The sequence below is a fragment of the Theobroma cacao genome, chromosome 2, assembly GCF_053813885.1.
Source record: "Theobroma cacao isolate CCN51 chromosome 2, ASM5381388v1, whole genome shotgun sequence".
Classification (NCBI taxonomy): Eukaryota; Viridiplantae; Streptophyta; class Magnoliopsida; order Malvales; family Malvaceae; genus Theobroma; species Theobroma cacao.
Window position 1 is genome coordinate 43,383,590 of NC_142640.1, and position 12,159 is coordinate 43,395,748.

Genomic DNA, 12,159 nt, shown 5'->3' on the forward strand with positions numbered 1-12,159 from the left:
TAGTTTTAGTTTTAGTTTGGGACATCACTTGTCGGCACTGATCAAGTTTTTGGGTGGGGGTGGAGTTAGTATGGCAACATGGAAGCTGTGCAGGTGAAATCATCAGTCATTAAACATTCCATTACTTTTTTATGTGTAGCTTACTCTTTATGGCAAAGTCTGAACTAAGTCTCTGCATGTAATTACCAACTATATATTTAATTCAGACAAGGAAAATTTAATATATGACAGAAGAGACTAGAGAGAATGTGGAAAACAAAAAACAAAAACAACATTCAAATGAAGTGGGACACTTCAGTTATCTTAGCCCAATGCCCAGATTATCCCATCACCTTCCTTATAAAAACAAAGAAGAAGAAGAGGAAAAGAAACACCTCGGTATTTTTTTTTATCCACTGCAACATGGAGGGAATTTATTACTACTATCAAAACTAATTGGCTTGACGGAAACAGGCTAAAAAGGCTGAAGAAGCAAACTTCAATCTCAACACTTTAAAGTGCTTTAGTAACATCCCGAGGCCCTTGAATGTGTACAGTAAAAACGAAGCATTTCAAAGATTGTTGTCGTTTGAGTTAGCCAGTGGGTGGATTAGATGTCTTGTTTATGTTGTGTGCATCTCATAAATTGAAATGACGGCATTGATCAGAAGACAGATACATTACTTGGGATTAAATACAACAGCAAGATTTCAATCAAATCTCTGAAAGAATATGAAATGATTGCTACCCCTCGTAAATGTCATGCAATAAAGGGATTTGACTACCGGACTTGTTTCATACGTAAATAGTTTCTCCTTTTGAAATTGACATGCGAGAATGACACAGAGAGAGAGAGAGAGAGTGAACACGGAAAAATGGAGGAGAAAATGTGTACCGTTCTTCAATAAAGTAAGGAGTGGATGGTAGTAGTAATAGTGTTCGTGGTGAACAAATTATTCGGGCATCGGCTTCGGCCCGTGTTCAGCACACGTGCGTCATTTTTATATATTTAGTCTTCTCTTCAAAGTAAATTTCTAAGGTCTTTGGTTTCCATATTCCAACATGAGATTGATTCCAATGCCCACCTCAATCCTTGTATTTTAATTTTGTCTTTTGTTGCTTTGCACGCTCATGTCTCCCCTTCCACGTCCTCTTGTTTTTCTTCGACAATATCTTTGCTCTCTTCAAAATACTATCGAATTCAAATACCTATGCATGCCCTTTACATGGATTTTTCCTCCTTTCCATGCACTAGTATTAAGTATATGTTTTTGCCAATCTTATATGTTTGAATGTTGGTCCATCATGAAATTTATTAAAGAAAACATTCACTGGTGAGTATGATTTTATTGGCATACCAACTTCTTCAAATCTTAAATGTGAATGAGTGGAAACATGATTTGTGATGCGATGCAAAAGCTTATCATAGTAATAATAATATATTTTTTAAAACAGTGCACGAGAAATGTAGAAGAATTTGAGCTCGTGACATTGGCTAAATTTATAAATAATGTGGGTAGCTGAGTAGCTTTGCAAGGGGTATGTTCCCCATTGTTGCCACACGAATTCATGGGCCACTAAGGGCAGTAAAGGGGGCATAAAAAGTAAGTGAAAGGGATGTTTCTTTCTCTGCCCCCAGAGCCCACCCTTTTTTAGGGAGATTACACTATAAAGACTTGTTGTATTGGGTTGCAGACGCTTACCAGACATTCTATTTGCTGGACCCAGGAGCCTCCATTCCACACACTAGCCTTTACATTGTCGTGCATAGGAGAAAAGCTAACAACATTAACAAAAAAAAGTCCCATACCTAGTTTTTTTTTCTTTATTTATATAAGATTATATACAGATTAGATCCTAAGAAAATAATGCCAATTACAGAAACTAAATAACTTAACATTAATGTTGGATGATACTCGTACATAATAAGATTTCAATTTAAAATTTAAAAGATTTGGGATCTCTTCTTCACTGTTGAGACAAAATTTCATTAACAATCTTGTAATCTCATATCTAATTAAAAGAAATATTGAAGAAAAAAATAGGTAAGATTCATCTTACAATCCAATAATAATAGTGATTTGAAAAAAAAAGAAGAAATATTAGAAAATTATTCCTAAGCAGAATCTTGATAAATCTAATTTTCTTTCCAAAATCATATTTTAGCTTATATTACTCTTCATGATATTTTTTTGCCACTAAACTAACTATATTACACAATATTAAACAACAATTAACTTATAAATAGTGCATAGATAACATTTGGGTAGAGGTTGGTTTATAATAAACATATATTCATAATTCTGTTAATATAAAGTATTAATAAAAAAGTATTTTATACATCTCTACGAGAGAAATTAGAAGGTTGACACATACTTCATTAAGGAAAATTGAAAAAATTAGAACCTTAATTATATAAGACATAAAAGACATGTAATAATGTTTTAATCTTACTTGTAGAATTTAAAAACATTAACCGTGTATAGAATAATACTGGCAAAACACACAACCATATGATGTTGTATTTGGCAAAAAAGAAAAAGTGGACTTTCTAATTGATAAAAAAAAAACTAATTAATTTAAAATAACACTTGAATCTTAAACTTTTTTTAATTTTTTCAAAAGATACGAATTAATGGATGAAAAAATTGCTAAACTAAATCTAAATTCTTGATTTTCACACTTGAGTTTATGTGAGTCTATAGTGAACTAGAGTATAATTAATTTAGAAAGTCCAGAATATAAAAAATTTTCTTTTAAATAACTTAATTTTCAAGATTTTTTATTTTGATTATTCAACTTAAGTATTACGAATTTAATCACCTAACTATTAAAAGATAATAGACATTTACGGGACATTTCACATCAAGTACTTTTGTTATATGGTAAGAATTAATTTTTGAAAAATTATTCTATTGTCATGTGACAAAGTGATTGACATGAATAGTACTGTGAAAATCTATTATACTTTAACAGTTAAGTGATGGATATAATAATACTCATAAATATTATTCTGTTAAAAAGAATTGGGTGAAGAAATAAAAGAATTGGAAAATGTAAAGAGAAGTGTGGTGATGGAAATGAAGTGCATGTGGAACTAGAGTTTGATTGACTAAGGTATAAGTCGTACTAGATAGGAATAGGATTTTGCCTATTTGGTTGTTTATGCGTACATGGAATGGAAGTGAATGTCCACAGGAATTTCAGCGGAGACAAAGGGGACCATAGGACCGGACCATCCTCATGTGCCCCCCACCCCCACCCCACCCCTTGTTACCAGGAATCTTGTTCATGGCCCTTGGCCTTGGGTGCCTAAAAAGGGTTTAAAACCCACCCATGCTACAACATTACTGTTTGTTTGCTGCTATATGCTAGTGCCTCCTGCTTTGTTAAATAATGCCGCAAATATGTATTGCCCATCGATAATGGAGAGCGTTGCCAACTAAAACCTCGGACTTCGTGTGCGCAATAAGGAGCTTGCTATGTCGTGTCCTGTCACCGTGGCGAGTCGATTCAGTTGCAGTATGCTGGAACAAAAAGGGGTTTGGTTCCGCCTGAGATATGTTTTCAATGTTTGATATTCTAGATTGTAAGATATGGCTTTTAACTTTTCAAGGGTGTAATTGTATTATAATCATAATCATGGGGTAACCACTTTTCAATTAAAATAAAACGATATGATCAAGATTTTTGTTGGATTATAAAATTATGACCGAATGAAACCAATTAAAAAACCGCAAGCTCTCAACTTTAGATTATTAAATATGGCTTCTCTTCTCCCCAAATTTAAAAGTCTCGGACAGAGGGAGGAGATGGATATATACATATACATATATATATATATATATATATATATATATATATATAAATGTTATGGCCATCAATGAGTGAAACTATGCACAAAAGATGGGTTTCAGTAACTCGTTTTTCGATTTAATGGAATCTGGCCTAACTGCTGTCTTTCATCCACAGATGGGATTCCTCATTCCTCCATTTGCTTCTTCTACAGCCCACAATTTCATATGTCAGCCCCTGCCCCGCCCTTACATGCATAGACACACACACACACAAAACATACAAAACAACTATTAAGCTGGAACTGCTGCTGCTGTTTATTCCCATAGCGTTAACTGTATCAAATCGATATCAAGAACAATTGCTCCAATAAATTTATAACCAGGGAAGGTGCAACATTAGAGTAGACGATTGGGAAAGTCAGTCTCTAGTAGTAACAAGTCAAAAATCCGTTGGGGTAGCTACGTAAATCATGTTGATTACTGTACGGTGATCGTATAAGCTTGACGAGAGAGAGTGACCTTAACCCATCGTTTGTTGTGAATGAGATATGACCTTTAGGTAGCGGTATTTAGCAGGGCCCTAGCTTTACCGTAATGCAGCTTTATGTCCTTTCCTTTCAGAAATATCAACATCTTTGGCTCCAACGTCCCTCAACTTACATTCCTAAGACTCTGATTGCAGCTGTGTTGTGTTACGAACTTACAACCTGATACTCGTAAGTGAGCATGAAAAGCTTGGGCCAGTTTAGTAGGCAGCTGAACCATGACAAAACCACTCTTTGATAAAATGAAAAGGTGAGAGGGGTTTTTTGCAAAATCAAGATCAATACAGGCAGGTTCCTGCCCTGCTTCAGTGAATTCAAAGCTTCAAGTAGGGTATGAAAGAAATGTAAATGTACTATGCTTTTGAGGCTCCCACAGCATTAAACTCCTGTCATTCAAAACCCAAAAATTAAGATCATGTGCAGAGTGAATGGGTCATCCGAGTCATATTATTTACTATGTCAGTTTTCTGAAACTACACAGCTATTACTCCAGCTTGGACACCATAAAGCCTACCATGATTGGCTTCAGCAAACAAAAACTTGGACATTCAAACCTTTCTGCCAGAGGGCTTCCTTACCTTAACTCCTAACCGTAGAAATAAATTCAGTAAACGCTCAACATTCAACATTCTAATCATGAAACGACACATATCTAGCATCCTCAGCAATCTAGAGTTAGAAATGATATCTCAGCATTCTAGAATTAGAAAGATACAACTTTATAAACTTACTTTCCAAGTCAAATATACCAGTCTAAACAAGATGAATACACTAAACTTCGGTTAAACCTCCATATAATAGGAACCCTTCTTTGTCTTTCCCTGTTTCTGTTACTCTGCTCCCACACCAAAATTAATACAAAGCTCATATGGAGAAATAGAGTTGGAAATAATAACATACAAAAATTAACTCTTTGTTACATCGTTGAGCATACCGAAGTATGATTTGTACCTCTGTGCTAATCCAAATATGCCAAGTGTGCCGCCAGTGTGAAGCATCACCACATCGGCATCTCCGTGTGCAGTGCTAATTTGTGTTGCCATTTCCCAAGCAGCTAAGGTATAGACAGGATCCACTAGAATACCAGTTTGCTGTGCAATTTGCTGGCAAGCCTCTATGTCCCCTTCCAAAATGTTGCCAAATCTATGAGAAAGATAGAGCAAAAATGTAATCATAACAGATTCAGCTGGGAAACAAAAAGCTACCCTTTTTAAAAATAAATAACAAAACATATACTTTATCATCGAACATTCCTATTATTAACTCATTATTTTTAAACAATCTTCATGCCTTTCTTATAGCATTAGATTGCTTCACAGACGCTCCTGCATCACTTCAGCAACTGTTGCAAATTGATTGGACAAGGCAATTTAATTCTTTTCCTCTTAATGATGTTTGTAAGACCTAGGTTTCATTGCTTCTCCCTTCATTCTTTCAATTATAAGTGATTCAAAAGAAAATATATACGAACACCCTCAAATCTAAATCAAATACAATAAGAAATTGCAGTAAATAGCTGAAAATTTGTCCTCTGTCAAGGGTTCTTCATAACTCTGCAGCGCCACCAACATTTAAATTATAAAGAATGGAATAAATGGAAACAAATGAATGGACAGCTCCAAGCTCTATGTTCAATGGACGTAAATTAAAATATATATATATATATATATGCAAAAAGTATGTATATGCAAAAGGAGACTTTCTAAGCAAAAGGTATTTATATACAAAAAAATTAAAAAAATTGCTTTATTATATGTAATATAGATACACAAAAAGTATAAATACAAAATTTTACTTTTTGAGCATCTTCAGAATTGATAATGGTTGCTCAAAATTGATAATGTGCTTTCGAAAATATTTTTTGGTTAATTCTCTACAAACATCATTAAACAAATTATTTTATCAATATAAAAATTTCCAAATAAAAATAAATAAATACTCTATCACAATAACAAATTAGACAAATTATAAAGAAGGCAATTACTCACTTGAATATGTTGGAACTTTGAAAGAAGAAATTTGTTCCATTCCCTTTTTTTTTTTTTTTTGCTTTTCTTTTCTCTGGTTACTTGTCACTGTTCTTTACAAGCTACTGGTTCTTCCTTTTCTTTTGTTATGTTTACAACTTTAATAGATGAGAAAAACACCGGGTATGATAGGAGACAACTTGACTTACAAATATCTTTCATTAACTAGACAATTAACAAAAGAAAGCCAAAATAACAAAAGAATTAAACTACTTTCTTCTTCTAAAGTTCCAAGATATTCAAATGAGTAATTGCTTTCTTTATATTTTGATAATTTATGATTGTAATAAAAAATTTACTATTTGGAGTTTTTTACATTGATAAAGTAATTTGGTGTTTGTATAAAAATAACCAAAGAATATTTTGGAAAAAAAATTATCAATTTTGAAACTATCAATTTGAAGTTGCTCAAAAAGAAAAATTTTGTGTACATATCCTTTTGTATTTATACCTTTTGTATACTCAATATTATATATGAAAAAAAAAACAATTTTCATAATTATTGTATATAAACACCTTTTGCTGAAAAAGTCTCCTTTCGCTCATATATATAAATCCTGAATCCGTCCCTAAACTTACAGGTGATGCCCCTCATGCATCAAGGAGGTTAGATAGTAGCTTACGAACAAGCTAAACTATAAGCAATGAAAAATAAAAGAAAAGGAGAAGGAATTTACCTTCTTGGACAACTACGGTCTACCCAGTGCACAATTCCATCATCTGCACCATTTAGTTTGTGAATATCAAGAAGAAAACAAAACTGCCTCTTAAATTCAAAAATTAAGCGTCTTTCTTGTTCTCTGTATGCATCAATTTTGTCAGCCAACATTACAGCAGTAACTTTCCAAGGAAGCCTGGGAAAAAGCAATAGCATTGGTGACTATTCTGCCATAGTGTGCTTCAGTTTAAAAATTCATTCCATAAGGTAGTAACATAATTACTTGAAAGTTTTTGTCTCAACCAGAAGATTTATGATGAAAACAGCACATACCCTAGACACAGGGCAGCAAGGCCTAAACCAATAGCAGTTGTCCCAGTACCAGAATCCACAACAAAGTTGAAAGCCCTCGTTCTTCCAAGTAAATGGTCCTGAGATAGGTAGTCAACCAAACGAAATAGACCTGTAAGAAAGAAACTTAATTAATTGAAGCTACCTAGACATCAACATTACACCAACTCAGTCATGTAATAACAACTTATAACCTGCAATTAATAAATTAGTGGCATACAAAGGGATTGAAAATCTATAAATGCTAGTATATTAGTAAGGAAATAAATCAGTGAAGCATGGTAGACAAGAACCCTATGTTTTTTTAAGAATATGTCATTTCATAGAAATCATAACCTGAAAGCAGTGAGACCAAGGAGACAGTTAAAAACTTAAAATTTAAAGACACATATTCTCTAGTGGAAGGCCTTGGCCATCTGTCATGAGTTATCACTATCAACCTGATCACAGTCAAGAATAATATTTATGTGTAGTACCAAAACAGCATCCTCGAAGATGAGCAATTATTGTTAGTGCAAGATTGACATCATATAGTTAGTTTCACAACCTGTCTTTGTGATGACTTGGCAACATTGAATGTTAAAAGAGAATGCAGATATATTTGTGAAAAAATAAAATGATGATTACAAGCAAATCCATAGTCCACATTTTTCTTTTACCTAGCAATGCAACAGCATCTCCTGCACCTTCATTGACTACAACAACCTTTGTTGAGTGGCTCTTGGTGCTTCTAGGCGTATCCATTTGCACAAACTTTGAACGCTCAAATGTCTGGGCTGTTATAAACGCATCAATAATATCACTGCAATATACAACATTACCACTACTGCCTGCAACCATACTAGCATGAGTTTGTAGCATTTTTTCCTTATGGGCATAAAAGGATCTCGGAACATATGTTACATTTCCATATATTGTTGAAATCAAGTTATAGCCAGTCAGAATTGCCGGCTGCTCCCCTCGTAGAAGCAAGTGTGACTTCAGCCCTCTCTCTGCACAAGAAACAGCTGCAAAACACGCAAATGACTGATCTGAAGCAAAGTTTATGTGGCTAATATTACCAAAACTTATTATGAATTCTGGAAAAGGAAATTTCAAAGAAATTTACTCTTGTAACTGCAACAAGAAAATACCTACCAACAGCTGCTGCATGTGCACTTTGACAACCGCCACATGTAACCTAGAAAAGTTCTCAATTTAAAATTATCTGTTCTTCGAAGTTTGCAAAACTGAAAAGAGGAAAGGGTGGGAGGAGGGGCTGCATATAAGAGACACAGTGCACTGGAATCCATCTGAAAATTGTATGTGCACTAGGATATCTATCTGTTCCATAAATGTTATGAAAGTACAACCTATTCCTGTTCAAGCCATCCAACAAATGGTATATCCAGCAAATAGACCACTGTTACTCCTTAGCCTAATGAGCCCTTAAATGAATATTGGTCAGCATCCCATAAGCATATAATGTCTTCCAAAATAGAATGGTTGCCAGACCTTTCATTGTCCTACCCAGATGCACACAGAGATGCAAGAGAGTTTAAAAGAGAAAGTTAAGATAAACACTAACATGGGGATCCAGATGGATGAGGCATATTCATATCAACAGACAGGTAAATCTAAATCCAGTTGCCATCTTACATGTGAAAGGAACACAATCTTACCACATCAGTCACATCATGATCTTCAATGAGAGGAAGCAGTCCATCTAGTTTTCTAGCTTTATTGCCATTGACAAAGGGATGCAATAAATCATCCCTCACAATATAGAATGACAAGCCTTGATTGTCCTCAAACATCTTGTTGCCAAGATAAGGCTGATTATTGTTTAAGAAAGAAACATTACTAAACACTCCCCCTCTGTTTCGCCCTTTTGTTGAAGAAACCATAATTTGATGAATTTTGGTATCAGGACTGAGCAATGTCCACCTTCTGTCAAGCAATTTTGACAAGAACTCTTCACCACTAAGTTTGATTTTGGGAAGTGCCTGACATTGGTCAACTGTTAGTCTGAATCCCAGAAAGCTACTATAATAGCATGGAAGATAGTATCAATAAGCTATAGAAGTGTGCATTATGTTTCCTGTATCTTAAATGGCTATACTAGCATTTTAGCATCAATTGCCCAGAAATATGACCAGCAAAAGGAAAATGGAAGGAGAACAAGGAAGAAATTTTCATGAAATGAGGTGGCTAATTAATTTTGTGGGAGAGGGGTGGTGGATCGGAAGACAAAAGTGAAAGGCAGCATTGCAATAACTTATTGACTACATCAACCATGATTGATGTGATGCCAAGTTGCCACAACCGCAACATGTAAAGGCCAAACATCAGAGCATAGTTGTATGAAGGGTGTTCAAGTTCTAGGACCATGCCATTGCAAAACTTGCAGTATATGTCACTGTATTCCTCTTCAATTCTCATAAACTGTGCTAATCCACTTCAATTCTCATAAACTGTGCTAACTTTCAACAAACCGACATATCATTATTTCTCTCTGACTCTAATAAACTATGATGCCAGTTTTCTCCAATTTTGGGGAACAACACTGACAAAGACATTATTTACATTCATAAAGCTAGAGGCAGCATATCCTCCTCACTGAGGACATTGATGGAAACCAGTCTTTACTGAACTAATCCTTTTCTAACTAATGGAAGTTAGATGTATCAACATGCCATATGTTGTTTAAAAATTTCGCTCTTTTAACTCTTCCTTCTTCCAAAATGAATGTAAACTACATTACTGTCATATCACTTACAAATCCCAACTACAGAATTCAAAAGCACCCATGATGCATCTAATTTACAAAGAAAAACAGAAACTTACTATCAACTTGCTGACACCCAAATGGATACTATTTAAACGCAAAATTTAACCAATTTTCTAATATTGGCAAAATAAATATATAAATACATAAATAAACAAGGAAATATGAAATCCCAGGCAAATATTAAGAATAGAACCTGAGCTGGCCCATTTTTGTTTATAGCTGTGAAGGTCGTTCTGGTGGGTAAACAATGAAGTTTCATTTCAGCAGCTCCCTAAAATAAGCTGAGACCCCGGCGGGAAGCTTCTTTCTTTCGTCCTGTAGGGTATTGGTAGCCTGGTTGAAAATAAACGGTATAACATCTTTTAAATAAACTTCACTTTTTTATTCTTTAATTAAGTCCTTTTACTTTTAATCTGAAAATAAATAAATTTTTATATTTTTTATTTTTAGCTACAATAAACGACTAAATGTACAATTTGGTGTCAAAATCTTTGAATTTTTTTATCAATTTAGGAGCAAACATTTCGATTGTAATAATCAAGTGCCAAAAGTTTTCGGTTTTTAACAATTAAAGGCTATGATGAGAGGTGACTTATAAGATGCGTGCATGATATGGATACTAACTTGAATTTTTGCTTCTAACGGGATAAGTGAATTGGATTTTTAACAAACAACGCTATTTTGTCTAGGCACAAATGATTTCATTTTTCGTATTGGATTATTCCTGTCGATTAAAATTTCCTACCATTTTGTTTTCTCATCATCGATCCAAATTACCCACACTCTACCTCTTTTTTTCTTCGATCCACCTTTCTTCTCCGATCATTTTCCCTCTCTATCGTATCACCGTCCAATTGGGTATTTGTTGTCGTTAGCATATTAGACATTGTGTTTGTGGGTTTGTGTCGCCATTATCTTGTTCTCGTTTGCTAAATTAGAAATAGTTAGGTGTGCCTTGCATTTTTATTTCTATCTTTAATAGTTGCCAACTATAAAATCATCATTGAACAATTGTTCTACGTAGTGTGTAATAAATTTTGTAATTGACATGTAATTCTTTGTGATAACTAGTAATGGCGTGTAACAAATTGTTGTTACACACTATATTGAAAAAATGATACTATTACGCGTTATATTCAAAAAAATTATCTAATCGTAATATTTTTTATATTTTGAACAGAATGGCTAATCAATTACGCATCATAACTCATAAGGTTTATTACGCCGATGTTTTAGTTGGGGGAGGAAAGAACCTTAAGTAAATCTTCAATATGGCATGTAACAACTCAATTTTTCAACATGACATATAACAACTAAATCTTCAATATAACGTAAAACAATTATATTTTTCAACATGACATATAATAATTTACATTTTTCAACATGACATATAATAACTAAATCTTCAACATAATGTGTAACAACTAAGTTTTTCAAAATAGCATGTAATAACTAAATTTTAAACATGGCGTATAATAACTAAATTTTAAACATGGCGTATAATAACTAAATCTTCAACATGGCGTATAACAAGTACATATTTCAACTTAGTGTGTAATAACTAAATTTTTAACATGACGTATAACAACTAAATTTTCAACATAACGTGTAACAATTATTTTCAACATGACGTATAAAAATTAAATTTTAGAACATGACATATAACACTACATTTTTCAACCTGGATGCTAACAATATTTTTTCCACAAAAAGCAATAATAACATTTTCACAATATGCCGTGTAACAAATATTTAGAAAATGGTGTGTAATAACATCATTTTTTTGACATGCCGTGAAACAACTTTTTCAACTATGACATTTAACAATACATTATATAAGTTTAGCCTTTCACATATTTGCATATTTTGAGCAGAAGTTCACAGACATCCAAAAATTATACAAATCCTGGTATATTAACACTTCATACAAATTATTAGTAAGTTAACATTTAATGAAAATAGCTAACATTTCACATACAAATCATCCACTTGGCTGATAGATTTAATTGTAAAGTGATGTGTTTCATTAAAT

General features: G+C 33.5%; 1 protein-coding gene across 2 annotated transcripts; it reads right to left on the reverse strand.

Moving 5' to 3' along the window:
- Nucleotides 1-5,016: 5,016 nt before the first annotated feature.
- On the reverse strand, nt 5,017-10,478 carry LOC18609626 (Pyridoxal-5'-phosphate-dependent enzyme family protein). Of its 2 annotated transcripts, XM_088803213.1 has the most exons (8): nt 10,321-10,478; nt 9,019-9,342; nt 8,495-8,537; nt 8,261-8,364; nt 8,017-8,128; nt 7,340-7,469; nt 7,026-7,202; nt 5,017-5,464 (listed from the first exon to the last, which is right to left on the reverse strand). In XM_088803213.1, the coding sequence occupies exons 1-8, from the start codon at nt 10,384-10,386 to the stop codon at nt 5,227-5,229; spliced, it is 1,194 nt and encodes a 397-aa protein (XP_088659339.1). In that variant the 5' UTR covers nt 10,387-10,478; the 3' UTR covers nt 5,017-5,226. The 2 variants fall into 2 exon arrangements, with proteins under 2 accessions (XP_088659339.1, XP_007044889.1); XM_007044827.3 differs by having other exon boundaries at nt 8,017-8,364.
- Between the last annotated feature and the right edge of the window lie 1,681 nt (nt 10,479-12,159).

What these genes read in the sequence shown, in the direction of transcription:
- LOC18609626 (XM_007044827.3), bottom strand. Translation starts at nt 10,386, where the DNA reads ATGAAACTTCATTGTTTACCCACCAGAACGACCTTCACAGCTATAAAC. An exon ending in ATCATGATGTGACTGATGTG is followed by an intron (nt 8,538 to 9,018) that starts GTAAGATTGTGT and finishes GAACTTTTCTAG; the next exon opens with GTTACATGTGGCGGTTGTCA. An exon ending in CTTGCTGCCCTGTGTCTAGG is followed by an intron (nt 7,203 to 7,339) that starts GTATGTGCTGTT and finishes GCTTTTTCCCAG; the next exon opens with GCTTCCTTGGAAAGTTACTG.